The 22,433-nt window shown below is 45.6% G+C and overlaps 1 protein-coding gene across 1 annotated transcript in view; it reads left to right on the top strand.

Moving 5' to 3' along the window:
* Positions 1-22,433, top strand: part of LOC118378371 (CUB and sushi domain-containing protein 1-like) — a 926,375-nt gene that overhangs the window by 429,152 nt on the left and 474,790 nt on the right. Inside the window, 2 exon segments of the mRNA XM_052471760.1 lie at positions 4,317-4,507; positions 8,111-8,246. Of these exon segments, the coding sequence (XP_052327720.1) occupies positions 4,317-4,507; positions 8,111-8,246 (327 nt within the window).

The following is a 22,433-nucleotide window of genomic DNA, read 5'->3' as shown; positions in this document are numbered from 1 at the left end:
ATAGCCTCCACATTGACTCTGTACCGGTACCCCCTGTATATAGCCTCCACATTGACTCTGTACCGGTACACCCTGTATATAGCCTCCACATTGACTCTGTACCGGTACACCCTGTATATAGCCTCCACATTTACTCTGTACCGGTACCCCCTGTATATAGCCTCCACATTTACTCTGTACCGTAACCCCTGTATATAGCCTCCACATTGACTCTGTACCGGTACCCCCTGTATATAGCCTCCACATTGACTCTGTACCGGTACCCTGTATATAGCCTCCACATTTACTCTGTACCGTAACCCCTGTATATAGCCTCCACATTGACTCTGTACCGTAACCCCCTGTATATAGCCTCCACATTGACTCTGTACCGTAATACCCTGTATATAGCCTCCACATTGACTCTGTACCGGTACCCCCTGTATATAGCCTCCACATTGACTCTGTAACGGTACACCCTGTATATAGCCTCCACATTGACTCTGTACCGGTACACCCTGTATATAGCCTCCACATTGACTCTGTACTGGTACCCCCTGTATATAGCCTCCACATTGACTCTGTACCGGTACCCCCTGTATATAGTCTCCACATTGACTCTGTACCGTAATACCCTGTATATAGTCTCCACATTGACTCTGTACCGGTACACCCTGTATATAGCCTCCACATTGACTCTGTACCGGTACACCCTGTATATAGCCTCCACATTGACTCTGTACCGACTCTGTACACCCCTGTATATAGCCTCCACATTGACTCTGTACCGGTACACCCTGTATATAGCCTCCACATTGACTCTGTACTGGTACCCCTGTATATAGCCTCCACATTGACTCTGTACCGGTACCCCCTGTATATAGTCTCCACATTGACTCTGTACCGTAATACCCTGTATATAGTCTCCACATTGACTCTGTACCGTAATACCCTGTATATAGCCTCCACATTGACTCTCTGTACCGGTACCCCCTGTATATAGCCTCCACATTGACTCTGTACCGGTACCCCCTGTATATAGTCTCCACATTGACTCTGTACCGGTACCCCCTGTATATAGCCTCCACATTGACTCTGTACCGTAATACCCTGTATATAGTCTCCATATTGACTCTGTACCGGTACCCCCTGTATATAGTCTCCACATTGACTCTGTACCGTAATACCCTGTATATAGTCTCCATATTGACTCTGTACCGTAATACCCTGTATATAGTCTCCATATTGACTCTGTACCGGTACCCCCTGTATATAGTCTCCACATTGACTCTGTACCGTAATACCCTGTATATAGTCTCCACATTGACTCTGTACCGGTACCCCCTGTATATAGCCTCCACATTGACTCTGTACCGGTACCCCCTGTATATAGTCTCCACATTGACTCTGTACCAGGACCCCCTGTATATAGTCTCCACATTGACTCTGTACCGGTACCCCCTGTATATAGCCTCCACATTGACTCTGTACCGTAATACCATGTATATAGCCTCCACATTGACTCTGTACGGTACCCCCTGTATATAGTCTCCACATTGACTCTGTACCGTAATACCCTGTATATAGCCTCCACATTGACTCTGTACCGGTACTACCCTGTATATAGCCTCCACATTGACTCTGTACCGGTACACCCTGTATATAGCCTCCACATTGACTCTGTACCGTAACCCCTGTATATAGCCTCCACATTGACTCTGTACCGGTACCCCTGTATATAGCCTCCACATTGACTCTGTACCGGTACCCCTGTATATAGCCTCCACATTTACTCTGTACCGGTACCCCCTGTATATAGCCTCCACATTGACTCTGTACCGTATAGTACCCCCTGTATATAGCCTCCACATTGACTCTGTACCGTAATACCCTGTATATAGCCTCCACATTGACTCTGTACCGTAATACCCTGTATATAGCCTCCTGTACATTGACTCTGTACCGGTACCCCTGTATATAGCCTCCACATTTACTCTGTACCGGTACCCCCTGTATATAGCCTCCACATTTACTCTGTACCGTAACCCCCTGTATATAGCTCCACATTGACTCTGTACCGGTACCCCTGTATATAGCCTCCACATTGACTCTGTACCAGTACCCCTGTATATAGCCTCCACATTGACTCTGTACCAGTACCCCCTGTATATAGCCTCCACATTGACTCTGTACCGGTACCCCTGTATATAGCCTCCACATTGACTCTGTACCAGTACCCCCTGTATATAGCCTCCACATTGACTCTGTACCGGTACCCCTGTATATAGCCTCCACATTTACTCTGTACCGTAACCCCTGTATATAGCCTCCACATTGACTCTGTACCGTAACCCCTGTGTATATAGCCTCCACATTGACTCTGTACCGTAATACCCTGTATATAGCCTCCACATTGACTCTGTACCGGTACCCCCTGTATATAGCCTCCACATTGACTCTGTACCGGTACACCCTGTATATAGCCTCCACATTGACTCTGTACCGGTACACCCTGTATATAGCCTCCACATTTACTCTGTACCGGTACCCCCTGTATATAGCCTCCACATTTACTCTGTACCGGTAACCCCCTGTATATAGCCTCCACATTGACTCTGTACCGTACCCCTGTATATAGCCTCCACATTGACTCTGTACCGGTACCCCCTGTATATAGCCTCCACATTTACTCTGTACCGTAACCCCTGTATATAGCCTCCACATTGACTCTGTACCGTACCCCCTGTATATAGCCTCCACATTGACTCTGTACCGGTACCCCTGTATATAGCCTCCACATTGACTCTGTACCGGTACCCCCTGTATATAGCCTCCACATTGACTCTGTACCGGTACACCCTGTATATAGCCTCCACATTGACTCTGTACCGGTACCCCTGTATATAGCCTCCACATTGACTCTGTACTGGTACCCCTGTATATAGCCTCCACATTGACTCTGTACCGGTACCCCCTGTATATAGTCTCCACATTGACTCTGTACCGTAATACCCTGTATATAGTCTCCACATTGACTCTGTACCGGTACACCCTGTATATAGCCTCCACATTGACTCTGTACCGGTACACCCTGTATATAGCCTCCACATTGACTCTGTACCGGTACACCCTGTATATAGCCTCCACATTGACTCTGTACCGGTACACCCTGTATATAGCCTCCACATTGACTCTGTACTGGTACCCCTGTATATAGCCTCCACATTGACTCTGTACCGGTACCCCCTGTATATAGTCTCCACATTGACTCTGTACCGTAATACCCTGTATATAGTCTCCACATTGACTCTGTACCGTAATACCCTGTATATAGCCTCCACATTGACTCTGTACCGGTACCCCTGTATATAGCCTCCACATTGACTCTGTACCGGTACCCCCTGTATATAGCCTCCACATTGACTCTGTACTGGTACCCCTGTATATAGCCTCCACATTGACTCTGTACCGTAATACCCTGTATATAGTCTCCACATTGACTCTGTACCGTAATACCCCCTGTATATAGTCTCCACATTGACTCTGTACCGTAATACCCTGTATATAGTCTCCACATTGACTCTGTACCGTACACCCTGTATATAGCCTCCACATTGACTCTGTACCGGTACCCCCTGTATATAGTCTCCACATTGACTCTGTACCGTAATACCCTGTATATAGTCTCCACATTGACTCTGTACCGGTACACCCTGTATATAGCCTCCACATTGACTCTCTACCGGTACCCCTGTATATAGCCTCCACATTGACTCTGTACCAGGACCCCTGTATATAGTCTCCACATTGACTCTGTACCGGTACCCCTGTATATAGCCTCCACATTGACTCTGTACCGTAATACCCTGTATATAGCCTCCACATTGACTCTGTACCAGTACCCCCTGTATATAGTCTCCACATTGACTCTGTACCGGAATACCCTGTATATAGTCTCCACATTGACTCTGTACCAGTACCCCCTGTATATAGTCTCCACATTGACTCTGTACCGGTACACCCTGTATATAGCCTCCACATTGACTCTGTACCAGTACCCCCTGTATATAGCCTCCACATTGACTCTGTACCAGTACCCCCTGTATATAGTCTCGCCATTGTTATTTTACTGCTGCTCTTTAATTACTTGTTACTTTTATTTCGTATTCTTATCCATATTATATATATTTTTTACTGCATTGTTGGTTAAGGGCTCGTAAGTAAGTATTTCACTGTAAGGTCTACACCTTTCTGTTGTGTGACGAATACAATTTGATTTGATCTAACTCTCTCTCTCTTTTCATACCCCCCCTACATCCCGCTCTCCCTTCCTCCAGTCTCGTGCTTCTTCAACTTCACAACCCCCTCTGGGGTGCTGCTGTCCCCAAACTACCCCCAGGAATATGGAAACAATATGCACTGTGTGTGGCTCATCATCACCAAGCCAGAGAGTAGGATTAACCTGGCCTTCAATGACCTCAGCATGGAGAAGCAGTTTGACTTCCTCAGCGTCAAAGACGGTGGCAAGGTATGTTTCAATCGATCGATCAGTCGATTAATCATTCAGAGCATTCATGTAGCCTAGTGGTTAGAGGGGGGCAGGTAGCCTAGTGGTTAGAGGGGGGCAGGTAGCCTAGTGGTTAGAGGGGGGCAGGTAGCCTAGTGGTTAGAGGGGGCAGGTAGCCTAGTGGTTAGAGGGGGGGGCAGGTAGCCTAGTGGTTAGAGGGGGCAGGTAGCCTAAGAGGGGGCAGGTAGCCTCAGGTAGCCTAGTGGTTAGAGGGGGCAGGTAGCCTAGTGGTTAGAGGGAGTCAGGTAGCCTAGTGGTTAGAGGGGGGCAGGTAGCCTAGTGGTTAGAGGGGGCAGGTAGCCTAGTGGTTAGAGGGGGCAGGTAGCCTAGTGGTTAGAGGGGGCAGGTAGCCTAGTGGTTAGAGGGGCCTAGTGGTTAGAGGGGGCAGGTAGCCTAGTGGTTAGAGGGGGCAGGTAGCCTAGTGGTTAGAGGGGGCAGGTAGCCTAGTGGTTAGAGGGGGCAGGGTAGCCTAGTGGTTAGAGGGGGCAGGTAGCCTAGTGGTTAGAGGGGGGCAGGTAGCCTAGTGGTTAGAGGGGGCAGGGTAGCCTAGTGGTTAGGGGAGGGGGCAGGTAGCCTAGTGGTTAGAGGGGGCAGGGTAGCCTAGTGGTTAGAGGGGGCAGGGTAGCCTAGTGGTTAGAGGGGGCAGGGTAGCCTAGTGGGTAGAGGAGGCAGGTAGCCTAGTGGTTAGAGGGGCAGGTAGCCTAGTGGTTAGAGGGGCAGGTAGCCTAGTGGTTAGAGGGGGCAGGTAGCCTAGTCGTTAGGGTAGCCTAGTGGTTAGAGGGGGCAGGTAGCCTAGTGGTTAGAGGGGGCAGGGTAGCCTAGTGGTTAGAGGGGGCAGGTAGCCTAGCCCTTAGAGGGGGCAGGTAGCCTGTGGTTAGAGGGGGCAGGTAGCCTAGTGGTTAGAGGGGGCAGGTAGCCTAGTGGTTAGAGGGGGCAGGTAGCCTAGTGGTTAGAGGGGGCAGGTAGCCTAGTGGTAGCCCTAGTGGTTAGAGGGGGCAGGTAGCCTAGTGGTTAGGGGGGCAGGTAGCCTAGTGGTTAGAGGGGGCAGGGCCTAGTGGTTAGAGGGGGCAGGTAGCCTAGTGGTTAGAGGGGGCAGGTAGCCTAGTGGTTAGAGGGGGCAGGTAGCCTAGTGGTTAGAGGGGGCAGGTAGCCTAGTGGTTAGGGGGGCAGGTAGCCTAGTGGTTAGAGGGGGCAGGTAGCCTAGTGGTTAGAGGGGGCAGGTAGCCTAGTGGTTAGAGGGGGCAGGTAGCCTAGTGGTTAGAGGGGGCAGGTAGCCTAGTGGTTAGAGGGGCAGGTAGCCTAGTGGTTAGAGGGGGCAGGTAGCCTAGTGGTTAGCCCTAGTGGTTAGTAGCCTAGTGGTTAGGGGGGCAGGTAGCCTAGTGGTTAGAGGGGGCAGGTAGCCTAGTGGTTAGAGGGGGCAGGTAGCCTAGTGGTTAGAGGGGGCAGGTAGCCTAGTGGTTAGAGGGGGCAGGTAGCCTAGGGTAGCCCTAGTGGTTAGAGGGAGTCAGGTAGCCTAGTGGTTAGAGGGGGCAGGTAGCCTAGTGGTTAGAGGGGGCAGGTAGCCTAGTGGTTAGAGGGGGCAGGTAGCCTAGTGGTTAGAGGGGGCAGGTAGCCTAGTGGTTAGAGGGGGCAGGTAGCCTAGTGGTTAGAGGGGGCAGGTAGCCTAGTGGTTAGAGGGGGCAGGTAGCCTAGTGGTTAGAGGGGGCAGGTAGCCTAGTGGTTAGAGGGGGCAGGTAGCCTAGTGGTTAGAGGGGGCAGGTAGCCTAGTGGTTAGAGGGGGCAGGTAGCCTAGTGGTTAGAGGGGGCAGGTAGCCTAGTGGTTAGAGGGGGCAGGTAGCCTAGTGGTTAGAGGGGGCAGGTAGCCTAGTGGTTAGAGGGGTCGGGTAGCCTAGTGGTTAGAGGGGGCAGGTAGCCTAGTGGTTAGAGGGGGCAGGTAGCCTAGTGGTTAGAGGGGGCAGGTAGCCTAGTGGTTAGAGGGGGCAGGTAGCCTAGTGGTTAGAGGGGGCAGGTAGCCTAGTGGTTAGAGGGGGCAGGTAGCCTAGTGGTTAGAGGGGCAGGTAGCCTAGTGGTTAGAGGGGGCAGGTAGCCTAGTGGTTAGAGGGGGCAGGTAGCCTAGTGGTTAGAGGGGGCAGGTAGCCTAGTGGTTAGAGCATTCAGGTAGCCTAGTGGTTAGAGGGGGGCAGGTAGCCTAGTGGTTAGAGGGGGGCAGGTAGCCTAGTGGTTAGAGGGGGGCAGGTAGCCTAGTGGTTAGAGGGGGGCAGGTAGCCTAGTGGTTAGAGGGGGGCAGGTAGCCTAGTGGTTAGAGGGGGGCAGGTAGCCTAGTGGTTAGAGGGGGGCAGGTAGCCTAGTGGTTAGAGGGGGGCAGGTAGCCTAGTGGTTAGAGGGGGCAGGTAGCCTAGTGGTTAGAGGGGGGCAGGTAGCCTAGTGGTTAGAGGGGGGCAGGTAGCCTAGTGGTTAGAGGGGGCAGGTAGCCTAGTGGTTAGAGGGGGCAGGTAGCCTAGCGGTTAGAGGGGGCAGGTAGCCTAGTGGTTAGAGGGAGTCAGGTAGCCTAGTGGTTAGAGGGGGCAGGTAGCCTAGTGGTTAGAGGGGGCAGGTAGCCTAGTGGTTAGAGGGGGCAGGTAGCCTAGTGGTTAGAGGGGCAGGTAGCCTGTGGTTAGAGGGAGTCAGGTAAGTGGTTAGAGGGGGCAAGCCTAGTGGTTCAGGTAGCCTAGTGGTTAGAGGGGGCAGGTAGCCTAGTGGTTAGAGGGGGGCAGGTAGCCTAGTGGTTAGAGGGAGTCAGGTAGCCTAGTGGTTAGAGGGGGGCAGGTAGCCTAGTGGTTAGAGGGGGGCAGGTAGCCTAGTGGTTAGAGGGGGGCAGGTAGCCTAGTGGTTAGAGGGGGGCAGGTAGCCTAGTGGTTAGAGGGGGGCAGGTAGCCTAGTGGTTAGAGGGGGGCAGGTAGCCTAGTGGTTAGGACATTGGACTAGTGAACCGAAAGGTTGCAAGATTGAATCCCTGAGCTGACAAGGTAAAACTATGTCGTTCTGCCCCTGAACAAGGCAGTTAACCCACTGTGGCTGTCATTGAAAATAAGAATGTGTTCTTAACTGACTATCAAGGTCCAATAAAAGATCATTATTTCAATCAAATGTTTGATTGGTGTTATTATTTCATATCTTCACTCATATCTAATTCTCTCTCTCTCTCTCTCTCTCTCTGTCTCTATCTTTTTCTCTCTCTCTCTCTCTCTCTCTCTCTCTGTCTCTCTCTCTGTCTCTCTCTGTCTCTCTCTCTCTGTCTCTCTGTCTCTCTCTCTCTCTCTCTCTCTCTCTCTCTGTCTCTCTCTCTCTCTCTCTCTGTCTCTCTCTGTCTCTCTCTCTGTCTCTCTCTCTGTCTCTCTCTCTCTGTCTCTCTCTGTCTCTCTCTCTCTCTCTCTCTCTCTCTCTCTCTCTCTCTCTCTCTCTCTCTCTCTCTCTCTCTCTCTCTCTCTCTCTCTCTCTCTCTCTCTCTCTCTCTCTCTCTCTCTCTCTCTCTCTCTCTCTCTCTCTCTCTCTCTCTCTCTCTCTCTCTCTCTCTCGCTACCCCAGGCTGAGTCTCCCATCCTGGGTACGTTCTCTGGTGACGTGCTGCCAGCTCCCATCACCACCAGTGCCCATGTGGCACGCCTAGAGTTCCTGACTGACCACACCTACACAGAACGAGGGTTCAACATCACCTTCACCAGTAAGTGGGCGGAGGGGCGGTCTGTGTGTGATATGGAGGGGTGGGCGAGCGGGGGGAGGAATGATACTACTGTGATGTATTTATAGTTAAAATAGCACCACATTGTCTATGTTTTGTCATAGAGCTCTTAGCTGTTTTTCGAATACTCACATTAACTGCACTATTTGTGACGTGAATTGAGTATATAGTTTGCTTATTGGTCATAGTATCGATAATGTTAACATGCCAAAAGTTGCCGGATGTCATACTAAATTCTCAACAACAACCACAAAAAAAGGAAGTATATAATATAATAATAATAATATAATATATGCCATTTAGCGGACGCTTTTATCCATAGTGACTTACAGTCATGTGTGCATACATTCTACGTATGGGTGGTCCCGGGAATCGAACCCACTACCCTGGCGTTACAAGCGCCATGCTCTACCAACTGTGCTACAGAAGGACCACATATATGCAGAAGACATCATTTCCATACTTTAGGGACAATAATGCAATTCTTCAGGAAATGGGCGTGGCACTCTGGCACTCTGGCACACTGGCACTCTGGCACTCTGGCACTCTGGCACTCTGGCACTCTGGCACTCTGACACACTGGCACTCTGGCACTCTGGTACTCTGGCACTCTGGCACTCTGGCACTCTGGTACTCTGGCACTCTGGTACTCTGGCACTCTGGCACTCTGGCACTCCAGATTGACTTGAAGAACACACCCGAAGTTGTAAAATGTCTAACTAGTAATTTGTTATGCTAACTAGCTAGTAAGAGGTTGCATAGCAACAGCATCAACTTCCGGGTAGACAGGCGAAGAGCCAGTACGCTCAACTGAAAGGAAACTGTTAATTTACAGTATACTAAATGGAACCAACAGTATATAGTATGTCGTATACAGTATGTGAATATGGTTATTCGAACACAGCTCTTGTATTTTTTCGTCCGCCTGTGTGTGTGTGTGTGTGTGTTGTGTGTGTTGTGTGTGTGTGTTGTGTGTGTGTGTTGTGTGTTGTGTGTTTGTGTGTGTGTGTTTGTGTGTGTGTGTGTGTGTGTTGTGTGTTGTGTGTGTGTGTGTGTGTGTGTGTGTGTGTGTGTGTGTGTGTGTGTGTGTGTGTGTGTGTGTGTGTGTGTGTGTGTGTGTGTGTGTGTGTGTGTGTGTGTGTGTGTGTGTGTGTGTGTGTGTGTGTGTGTGTGTGTGTGTGTGTGTTGTGTGGTGTGTGTTGTGTGTTGTGTGTGTGTGTGTGTGTGTGTATGACTTGTTAAGGAGATAGCACTATGAAGTCCTCTATGTCAGATCCTCTGTCTGTCTGAGTGTTGTTGTTCTTCTCCCCAACGGCACCCTTCCTTCAGTCTCCTCCTCGTCTCCTTTTTCCATTCCCTTTGAACAGAGCTAGACCTGGGATACAAAACTAGACAAAACCTGCATTTTCGAAACTCAGACATCGTCCCATCCTCATTAAATTGTCTTCCCACAGACATGACTGGCTGTGCTCCGTTCTGTTCTCAGCTCCTCTAATATAGACTTAGAGTTGGGTATTGTGGGTATTGTTAGGTATTGTTGGTATTTTAGGGTTTTGTTGGGTATTGTTGGTATTGTTGGGTATTGTTGGGTATTGTTGGGTATTGTTAGGTATTGTTGGTATTTTAGGGTTTTGTTGGGTATTGTTGGTATTGTTGGGTATTGTTGGGTATTGTTGGGTATTGTTAGGTATTGTTGGTATTTTAGGGTTTTGTTGGGTATTGTTGGTATTGTTGTGTATTGTTGGGTATTGTTGGGTATTGTGGGTATTATTGGGTGTTGTTGGGTATTGTGGGTATTGTTGGGTATTGTTGGGTTTTGTTGGGTATTGTGGGTATTATTGGGTATTGTGGGTATTATTGGGTATTGTGGGTATTGTGGGTATTGTTGGGTATTGTTGGGTATTGTTGGGTTTTGTTGGGTATTGTGGGTATTATTGGGTATTGTGGGTATTGTGGGTATTGTTGGGTATTGTTGGGTATTGTTGGGTATTGTTGGGTATTGTGGGTATTATTGGGTGTTGTTGGGTATTGTGGGTATTGTTGGTTATTGTTGGTATTGTTGGGTATTGTTGGTATTGTTGGGTAATGTGGGTATTGTTGGGTAATGTGGGTATTGTTGGGTATTATTGGGTGTTGTTGGGTAATGTGGGTATTGTTGGTATTGTTGGGTAATGTGGGTATTGTTGGGTAATGTGGGTATTGTTGGGTAATGTGGGTATTGTTGGTATTGTTGGGTAATGTGGGTATTGTTGGGTAATGTGGGTATTGTTGGGTATTGTTGGGTGTTGTTGGGTATTGTTGGGTAATGTGGGTATTGTTGGTATTGTTGGGTAATGTGGGTATTGTTAGGTAATGTGGGTATTGTGGGTATTATTGGGTGTTGTTGGGTATTGTGGGTATTGTTGGTATTGTTGGGTAATGTGGGAATTGTTGGGTAATGTGGGTATTGTTGGGTATTGTTGGGTATTGTTGGGTTTTGTTGGGTATTGTGGGTATTATTGGGTATTGTGGGTATTGTTGTGTATTGTAGGTATTGTGGGTATTGTGGGTATTGTGGGTATTATTGGGTGTTGTTGGGTATTGTGTATATTGTAGGTATTGTGGGTATTATTGGGTATTATTGAGTGTTGATGGGGTATTGTTGGGTGTTGTTGGGTATTGTGGGTATTGTGGGTATTGTGGGTATTATTGGGTATTATTGGGTATTGTTGGGTATTGTGGGTATTGTAGGTATTGTTGGTATTGTAGGTATTGTGGGTATTGTGGGTATTATTGGGTATTTCGGGGTGTTGTTGGATATTGTGGGTATTATTGGGTATTGTGGGTATTGTTGTGTATTGTAGGTATTGTGGGTATTGTGGGTATTGTGGGTATTGTGGGTATTATTGGGTGTTGTTGGGTATTGTGTATATTGTAGGTATTGTGGGTATTATTGGGTATTATTGAGTGTTGATGGGGTATTGTTGGGTGTTGTTGGGTATTGTGGGTATTGTGGGTATTGTGGGTATTATTGGGTATTATTGGGTATTGTTGGGTATTGTGGGTATTGTAGGTATTGTTGGTATTGTAGGTATTGTGGGTATTGTGGGTATTGTTGGGTATTGTTGGGTATTGTAGGGTATTACAGGTATTGTGGTTATTATTGGGTATTGTTGGGTATTGTGGGTATTGTTGGGTATTGTGGGTATTGTTGGGCATTGTGGGTATTGTTGGGTATTGTGGGTATTGTTGGGTATTGTGGGTATTGTTGGGCATTGTGGGTATTGTTGGGTATTGTAGGTATTGTTGGGTATTGTGGGTATTGTTGGGTATTGTGGGTATTGTTGGGTATTGTTGGGTATTGTGGGTATTGTTGGGTATTGTGGGTATTGTTGGGTATTATTGGGTATTGTAGGTATTGTTGGGTATTGTGGGTATTGTTGGGTATTGTTGGGTATTGTGGGTATTGTTGGGTATTGTGGGTATTGTTGGGTATTATTGGGTATTGTAGGTATTGTTGGGTATTGTGGGTATTGTTGGGTATTGTGGGTATTGTTGGGTATTATTGGGTATTGTAGGTATTGTTTTGTATTGTGGGTATTGTTGGGTATTGTTGGGTATTGTGGGTATTGTTGGGTATTGTTGGGTATTGTAGGTATTGTTCGGTATTGTGGGTATTGTTGGGTATTGTGGGTATTATTGGGTATTGTTGGGTATTGTTGGGTGTTGTTGGGTATTGTTGGGTATTGTGGGTATTGTTGGGTGTTGTTGGGTATTGTTGGGTATTGTGGATATTATAGGTATTGTGGTTATTATTGGGTATTGTTGGGTATTGTTGGGTATTGTTGGGTGTTGTTGGGTATTGTTGGGTATTGTGGATATTATAGGTATTGTGGTTATTATTGGGTATTGTGGTTATTATTGGGTATTGTTGGGTGTTGTTGGGTGTTGTTGGGTATTGTTGGGTATTGTTGGGTATTGTGGATATTATAGGTATTGTGGTTATTATTGGGTATTGTTGGGTATTGTTGGGTGTTGTTGGGTATTGTTGGGTATTGTTGGGTGTTGTTGGGTATTGTTGGGTATTGTGGATATTATAGGTATTGTGGTTATTATTGGGTATTGTTGGGTGTTGTTGGGTATTGTTGGGTATTGTGGGTATGGTCCTTCTGTGGCTCAGTATTGTTGTAGTGGGTTCGATTCCCGGACCACCCATACGTTGTATGCACACATGACTGTAAGTCGCTTTGATAAAAGCGTCTGCTAAATGGCATATATTATTATATTATTGTTGGGTGTTGTTGGGTATTGTTGGTATTGTGGATATTATAGGTATTGGTTATTGGGTATTGTTGGGTGTTGTTGGGTGTTGTTGGGTGTTGTTGGGTATTGTTGGGTATTGTGGATATTATAGGTATTGTGGTTATTATTGGGTATTGTTGGGTATTGTTGGGTATTGTTGGGTGTTGGGGTATTGTTGGGTATTGTGGGTATTGTTGGGTGTTGTTGGGTATTGTTGGGTATTGTGGATATTATAGGTATTGTGGTTATTATTGGGTATTGTTGGGTATTGTTGGGTATTGTTGGAGTGTTGTTGGGTATTGTTGGGTATTGTGGATATTATAGGTATTGTGGTTATTATTGGGTATTGTTGGGTATTGTTGGGTATTGTTGGGTGTTGTTGGGTATTGTTGGGTATTGTTGGGTATTGTTGGGTATTGTTGGGTTTCTTGGGTATTGTTGGGTATTGTTGGGTGTTGTTGGGTATTGTTGGGTATTGTTGGGTATTGTTGGGTATTGTTGGGTGTTGTTGGGTGTTGTTGGGTATTGTTGGGTATTGTTGGGTATTGTTGGGTGTTGTTGGTGTTGTTGGGTATTGTTGGGTATTGTGGGTATTGTTGGGTATTGTTGGGTATTGTTGGGTATTGTTGGGTATTGTTGGGTATTGTTGGGTATTGTTGGGTGTTGTTGGGTATTGTTGGGTATTGTTGGGTATTATTGGGTGTTGTTGGGTATTGTTGGGTATTGTTGGGTATTGTTGGGTGTTGTTGGGTATTGTTGGGTATTGTTGGGTATTGTTGGGTATTATTGGGTGTTGTTGGGTATTGTTGGGTATTGTTGGGTATTGTTGGGTGTTGTTGGGTATTGTTGGGTATTGTGGATATTATAGGTATTGTGGTTATTATTGGGTATTGTTGGGTATTGTGGGTGTTGTTGGGTATTGTGGGTATTGTTGGGTATTGTGGGTATTGTTGGGTATTGAGAGGAGTAGGTAGGTATGAAACGGTCCTGGGTCTAGAATTAAGACAACGTAAAAGAAATCCAGACGTAATTTATGTGAATATAATTGATCTCCCTCAAGACAGTTGTGAATAACGCCCAACGAACAGTTGGGTTGGCATACAGTTGTAACTTGTTTGGTAGACATTTCATACCTTCTTAAGGTTACAATAAACACCCACCAGAGTCGACGTCCGCACCTCCGCAGACATCTAATTGGAACATGATGAAAGTATCCATGAAAAGCTGTCAGTTTCAGATATACATTTCTGTTGCATTGTTCAAATGCATCTCAGTCAACCGATGTCGCACTTCCGCTCCTGCGGTGAAAGGTGGTGTAAAACTGGTGTAAAACTGTCTGTAATGGTTTTTGGACGACAAAACTACTGTATTATGACCCTGTTATGGAAAGATGAGAAACTCACCAACATCACTATAACCAAACCCTGTACTGTACTGTACTGTACTGTAAGTCATGTGGGCACTATAACCAAACCCTGTACTGTACTGTACTGTACTGTAAGTAATGTGGGCTCTATAACCAAACCCTGTACTGTACTGTACTGTAAGTCATGTGGGCTCTATAGCCAAACCCTGTACTGTACTGTACTGTAAGTCATGTGGGCTCTATAACCAAACCCTGTACTGTACTGTAAGTCATGTGGGCACTATAACCAAACCCTGTACTGTACTGTACTGTAAGTCATGTGGGCACTATAACCAAACCCTGTACTGTACTGTAAGTCATGTGGACAATATAACCAAACCCTGTACTGTACTGTAAGTCATGTGGGCACTATAACCAAACCCTGTACTGTACTGTAAGTCATGTGGGCACTATAACCAAACCCTGTACTGTACTGTAAGTCATGTGGGCACTATAACCAAACCCTGTACTGTACTGTAAGTCATGTGGGCTCTATAACCAAACCCTGTACTGTACTGTAAGTCATGTGGACACTATAACCAAACCCTGTACTGTACTGTAAGTCATGTGGGCTCTATAACCAAACCCTGTACTGTACTGTACTGTAAGTCATGTGGGCTCTATAACCAAACCCTGTACTGTACTGTAAGTCATGTGGGCTCTATAACCAAACCCTGTACTGTACTGTAAGTCATGTGGGCACTATAACCAAACCCTGTACTGTACTGTAAGTCATGTGGGCACTATAACCAAACCCTGTACTGTACTGTAAGTCATGTGGGCACTATAACAAACCCTGTACTGTACTGTAAGTCATGTGGGCACTATAACCAAACCCTGTACTGTACTGTAAGTCATGTGGGCACTATAACCAAACCCTGTACTGTACTGTAAGTCATGTGGGCTCTATAACCAAACCCTGTACTGTACTGTAAGTCATGTGGACACTATAACCAAACCCTGTACTGTACTGTAAGTCATGTGGGCTCTATAACCAAACCCTGTACTGTACTGTAAGTCATGTGGGCTCTATAACCAAACCCTGTACTGTACTGTAAGTCACGTGGGCTCTATAACCAAACCCTGTACTGTACTGTAAGTCATGTGGACACTATAACCAAACCATGTACTGTACTGTAAGTCATGTGGGCTCTATAACCAAACCCTGTACTGTACTGTAAGTTACGTGGGCTCTATAACCAAACCCTGTACTGTACTGTAAGTCATGTGGGCTCTATAACCAAACCCTGTACTGTACTGTAAGTCATGTGGACACTATAACCAAACCCTGTACTGTACTGTACTGTAAGTCATGTGGGCTCTATAACCAAACCCTGTACTGTACTGTACTGTACTGTAAGTCATGTGGGCTCTATAACCAAACCCTGTACTGTACTGTACTGTAAGTCATGTGGGCTCTATAACCAAACCCTGTACTGTACTGTAAGTCATGTGGACACTATAACCAAACCCTGTACTGTACTGTAAGTCATGTGGGCTCTATAACCAAACCCTGTACTGTACTGTAAGTCATGTGGACACTATAACCAAACCCTGTACTGTACTGTAAGTCATGTGGGCTCTATAACCAAACCCTGTACTGTACTGTAAGTCATGTGGGCTCTATAACCAAACCCTGTACTGTACTGTAAGTCATGTGGACACTATAACCAAACCCTGTACTGTACTGTAAGTCATGTGGACACTATAACCAAACCCTGTACTGTACTGTACTGTAAGTCATGTGGGCACTATAACCAAACCCTGTACTGTACTGTACTGTACTGTAAGTCATGTGGACACTATAACCAAACCCTGTACTGTACTGTACTGTAAGTCATGTGGGCTCTATAACCAAACCCTGTACTGTACTGTACTGTAAGTCATGTGGGCTCTATAACCAAACCCTGTACTGTACTGTAAGTCATGTGGGCACTATAACCAAACCCTGTACTGTACTGTAAGTCATGTGGGCACTATAACCAAACCCTGTACTGTACTGTAAGTCATGTGGGCTCTATAACCAAACCCTGTACTGTACTGTACTGTAAGTCATGTGGGCTCTATAACCAAACCCTGTACTGTACTGTACTGTAAGTCATGTGGGCTCTATAACCAAACCCTGTACTGTACTGTAAGTCATGTGGGCACTATAACCAAACCCTGTACTGTACTGTAAGTCATGTGGGCACTATAACCAAACCCTGTACTGTACTGTAAGTCATGTGGGCTCTATAACCAAACCCTGTACTGTACTGTAAGTCATGTGGGCACTATAACCAAACCCTGTACTGTACTGTAAGTCATGTGGGCTCTATAACCAAACCCTGTACTGTACTGTAAGTCATGTGGGCTCTATAACCAAACCCTGTACTGTACTGTAAGTCACGTGGGCTCTATAACCAAACCCTGTACTGTACTGTAAGTCATGTGGACACTATAACCAAACCCTGTACTGTACTGTAAGTCATGTGGGCTCTATAACCAAAACCCTGTACTGTACTGTAAGTCATGTGGGCTCTATAACCAAACCCTGTACTGTACTGTAAGTCATGTGGGCTCTATAACCAAACCCTGTACTGTACTGTAAGTCATGTGGGCTCTATAACCAAACCCTGTACTGTACTGTAAGTCATGTGGACACTATAACCAAACCCTGTACTGTACTGTAAGTCATGTGGACACTATAACCAAACCCTGTACTGTACTGTAAGTCATGTGGGCTCTATAACCAAACCCTGTACTGTACTGTACTGTACTGTAAGTCATGTGGGCTCTATAACCAAACCCTGTACTGTACTGTACTGTAAGTCATGTGGGCTCTATAACCAAACCCTGTACTGTACTGTAAGTCATGTGGACACTATAACCAAACCCTGTACTGTACTGTAAGTCATGTGGGCTCTATAACCAAACCCTGTACTGTACTGTACTGTAAGTCATGTGGGCTCTATAACCAAACCCTGTACTGTACTGTAAGTCATGTGGACACTATAACCAAACCCTGTACTGTACTGTAAGTCATGTGGGCTCTATAACCAAACCCTGTACTGTACTGTAAGTCATGTGGACACTATAACCAAACCCTGTACTGTACTGTAAGTCATGTGGGCTCTATAACCAAACCCTGTACTGTACTGTAAGTCATGTGGGCTCTATAACCAAACCCTGTACTGTACTGTAAGTCATGTGGACACTATAACCAAACCCTGTACTGTACTGTAAGTCATGTGGACACTATAACCAAACCCTGTACTGTACTGTACTGTAAGTCATGTGGGCTCTATAACCAAACCCTGTACTGTACTGTACTGTAAGTCATGTGGGCTCTATAACCAAACCCTGTACTGTACTGTACTGTAAGTCATGTGGGCTCTATAACCAAACCCTGTACTGTACTGTAAGTCATGTGGGCACTATAACCAAACCCTGTACTATACTGTAAGTCATGTGGGCACTATAACCAAACCCTGTACTGTACTGTACTGTACTGTACTGTACTGTACTGTACTGTACTGTACTGTACTGTACTGTACTGTAAGTCATGTGGACACTATAACCAAACCCTGTAATGTACTGTACTGTAAGTCATGTGGGCTCTATAACCAAACCCTGTACTGTACTGTACTGTAAGTCATGTGGGCTCTATAACCAAACCCTGTACTGTACTGTAAGTCATGTGGACACTATAACCAAACCCTGTACTGTACTGTACTGTAAGTCATGTGGGCTCTATAACCAAACCCTGTACTGTAAGTCATGTGGGCACTATAACCAAACCCTGTACTGTACTGTAAGTCATGTGGGCACTATAACCAAACCCTGTACTGTACTGTAAGTCATGTGGGCACTATAACCAAACCCTGTACTGTACTGTAAGTCATGTGGATCTATAACCAAACCCTGTACTGTACTGTAAGTCATGTGGGCTCTATAACCAAACCCTGTACTGTACTGTAAGTCATGTGGGCTCTATAACCAAACCCTGTACTGTACTGTAAGTCATGTGGGCTCTATAACCAAACCCTGTACTGTACTGTAAGTCATGTGGACACTATAACCAAACCCTGTACTGTACTGTACTGTAAGTCATGTGGGCTCTATAACCAAACCCTGTACTGTACTGTACTGTAAGTCATGTGGGCTCTATAACCAAACCCTGTACTGTACTGTACTGTAAGTCATGTGGGCTCTATAACCAAACCCTGTACTGTACTGTACTGTAAGTCATGTGGGCTCTATAACCAAACCCTGTACTGTACTGTAAGTCATGTGGGCACTATAACCAAACCCTGTACTGTACTGTAAGTCATGTGGGCACTATAACCAAACCCTGTACTGTACTGTACTGTACTGTAAGTCATGTGGACACTATAACCAAACCCTGTAATGTACTGTACTGTAAGTCATGTGGGCTCTATAACCAAACCCTGTACTGTACTGTACTGTAAGTCATGTGGGCTCTATAGCCAAACCCTGTACTGTACTGTAAGTCATGTGGACACTATAACCAAACCCTGTACTGTACTGTACTGTACTGTAAGTCATGTGGGCTCTATAACCAAACCCTGTACTGTACTGTAAGTCATGTGGGCACTATAACCAAACCCTGTACTGTACTGTAAGTCATGTGGGCACTATAACCAAACCCTGTACTGTACTGTAACTGTAAGTCATGTGGGCTCTATAACCAAACCCTGTACTGTACTGTAAGTCATGTGGGCTCTATAACCAAACCCTGTACTGTACTGTACTGTAGTCATGTGGACACTATAACCAAACCCTGTACTGTGCTGTATAACCAAACCCTGTAACTGTAAGTCATGTGGGCTCTATAACCAAAACCCTGTACTGTACTGTAAGTCATGTGGACACTATAACTGTACTGTACTGTAAGTCACGTGGGCTCTATAACAAACCCTGTACTGTACTGTACTGTAAGTCATGTGGGCTCTATAACCAAACCCTGTACTGTACTGTAAGTCATGTGGGCACTATAACCAAACCCTGTACTGTACTGTAAGTCATCCTGTGGGCTCTATAACCAAACCCTGTACTGTACTGTAAGTCATGTGGGCACTATACTGTAAGTCAAACCCTGTACTGTACTGTAAGTCATGTGGGCTCTATAACCAAACCCTGTACTGTACTGTAAGTCATGTGGGCTCTATAACCAAACCCTGTACTGTACTGTAAGTCATGTGGACACTATAACCAAACCCTGTACTGTACTGTAAGTCATGTGGGCTCTATAACCAAACCCTGTACTGTACTGTACTGTACTGTCATGTGGGCTCTATAACCAAACCCTGTACTGTACTGTAAGTCACGTGGGCTCTATAACCAAACCCTGTACCAGTACTGTAAGTCGTGTGGACACTATAACCAAACCATGTACTGTACTGTAAGTCATGTGGGCTCTATAACCAAACCCTGTACTGTACTGTACTGTAAAGTCATGGGCTCTATAACCAAACCCTGTACTGTACTGTAAGTCATGTGGGCTCTATAACCAAACCCTGTACTGTACTGTAAGTCATGTGGGCTCTATAACCAAACCCTGTACTGTAATGTACTGTAAGTCATGTGGGCTCTATAACCAAACCCTGTACTGTACTGTGGGCTCAAGTACTGTACTGTAAGGACACTATAACCAAACCCTGTACTGTACTGTAAGTCATGTGGGCTCTATAACCAAACCCTGTACTGTACTGTACTGTAAGTCATGTGGGCTCTATAACCAAACCCTGTACTGTACTGTACTGTAAGTCATGTGGGCTCTATAACCAAACCCTGTACTGTACTGTACTGTCATGGGCTCTATAACCAAACCCTGTACTGTACTGTAAGTCATGTGGACACTATAACCAAACCCTGTACTATACTGTAAGTCATGTGGACACTATAACCAAACCCTGTACTGTACTGTACTGTAAGTCATGTGGGCTCTATAACCAAACCCTGTACTGTACTGTACTGTACTTTAAGTCATGTGGGCTCTATAATCAAACCCTGTTCTGTACTGTACTGTAAGTCATGGGCTCTATAACCAAACCCTGTACTGTACTGTAAGTCATGTGGGCTCTATAACCAAACCCTGTACTGTACTGTAAGTCATGTGGGCACTATAACCAAACCCTGTACTGTACTGTACTGTAAGTCATGTGGGCTCTATAACCAAACCCTGTACTGTGCTGTAAGTCATGTGGGCACTATAACCAAACCCTGTACTGTACTGTACTATAAAACCCTGTCACTGTAAGTCATGTGGACACTATAACCAAACCCTGTACTGTACTGTAAGTCATGTGGGCTCTATAACCAAACCCTGTACTGTACTGTACTGTACTGTCTGTACTGTACTGTAAGTCATGTGGGCTCTATAACCAAACCCTGTACTGTACTGTAACTGTAGGCTGTATGTAAACTGTACTGTACTGTAAGTCATGTGGGCTCTATAACCAAACCCTGTACTGTACTGTAAGTCATGTGGACACTATAACCAAACCCTGTACTGTACTGTAAGTCATGTGGGCACTATAACCAAACCCTGTACTGTAAGTCATGTGGGCTCTATAACCAAACCCTGTACTGTACTGTACTGTAAGTCATGTGGACATTATAACCAAACCCTGTACTGTAAGTCATGTGGGCTCTATAACCAAACCCTGTACTGTACTGTAAGTCATGTGGGCTCTTTAACCAAACCCTGTACTGTACTGTAAGTCATGTGGGCTCTATAACCAAACCCTGTACTGTAAGTCATGTGGACACTATAACCAAACCCTGTACTGTAAGTCATGTGGGCTCTATAACCAAACCCTGTACTGTACTGTAAGTCATGTGGGCTCTATAACCAAACCCTGTACTGTACTGTAAGTCATGTGGGCACTATAACCAAACCCTGTACTGTACTGTAAGTCATGTGGGCACTATAACCAAACCCTGTACTGTACTGTAAGTCATGTGGGCACTATAACCAAACCCTGTACTGTACTGTAAGTCATGTGGGCTCTATAACCAAACCCTGTACTGTACTGTAAGTCATGTGGACACTATAACCAAACCCTGTACTGTACTGTAAGTCATGTGGGCTCTATAACCAAACCCTGTACTGTACTGTAAGTCATGTGGGCTCTATAACCAAACCCTGTACTGTACTGTAAGTCACGTGGGCTCTATAACCAAACCCTGTACCGTACTGTAAGTCATGTGGGCACTATAACCAAACCCTGTACTGTACTGTAAGTCATGTGGGCACTATAACCAAACCCTGTACTGTACTGTAAGTCATGTGGGCACTATAACCAAAACCCTGTACTGTACTGTAAGTCATGTGGGCACTATACCAAACCCTGTACTGTACTGTAAGTCATGTGGGCACTATAACCAAACCCTGTACTGTACTGTAAGTCATGTGGGCTCTATAACCAAACCCTGTACTGTACTGAAGTCATGTGGACACTATAACCAAACCCTGTACTGTACTGTAAGTCATGTGGACTCTATAACCAAACCCTGTACTGTACTGTAATAAGTCATGTGGGCTCTATAACCAAACCCTGTACTGTACTGTAAGTCATGTGGGCACTATAACCAAACCCTGTACCGTACTGTAAGTCATGTGGACACTATAACCAAACCCTGTACTGTACTGTAAGTCATGTGGACACTATAGCAAACCCTGTACTGTACTGTAAGTCATGTGGGGCTCTATAACTTAAACCCTGTACTGTACTGTAAGTCATGTGGGCTCTATAACAAACCCTGTACTGTACTGTAAGTCATGTGGGCTCTATAACAAACCCTGTAATGTACTGTAAGTGATGTAGGCTCTATACCAAACCCTGTACTGTACTGTAAGTCATGTGGACACTATAACCAAACCCTGTACTGTACTGTAAGTCATGTAAGACACTATAACCAAACCCTGTATGTACTGTACTGTAAGTCATGTGGGCTCTATAGCAAACCCTGTACTGTACTGTAAAGTCATGTGGGCTCTATAACCAAACCCTGTATTACTGTACTGTAAGTCATGTGGGCTCTATAACCAAACCCTGTACTGTACTGTAAGTCATGTGGACACTATAACCAAACCCTGTACTGTACTGTAAGTCATGTGGACACTATAACCAAACCCTGTACTGTACTGTACTGTACTGTAGTCATGTGGGCACTATAACCAAACCCTGTAATGTACTGTACTGTAAGTCATGTGGGCTCTATAGCAAACCCTGTACTGTACTGTACTGTAAGTCATGTGGGCTCTATAGCAAACCCTGTACTGTACTGTAAGTCATGTGGGCATATAACCAAACCCTGTACTGTACTGTAAGTCATGTCATGGGCACTATAACCAAACCCTGTACTGTACTGTAAGTCATGTGGGCACTATAACCAAACCCTGTACTGTACTGTAAGTCATGTGGGCACTATAGCCAAACCCTGTACTGTACTGTAAGTCATGTGGGCACTATAAC

This window comes from Oncorhynchus keta, chromosome 19, assembly GCF_023373465.1.
Source record: "Oncorhynchus keta strain PuntledgeMale-10-30-2019 chromosome 19, Oket_V2, whole genome shotgun sequence".
In the NCBI taxonomy this organism is placed as follows: domain Eukaryota; kingdom Metazoa; phylum Chordata; class Actinopteri; order Salmoniformes; family Salmonidae; genus Oncorhynchus; species Oncorhynchus keta.
Note: the sequence above shows the minus strand (reverse complement) of the source record. Positions and strands in the feature narration are given on the sequence as shown.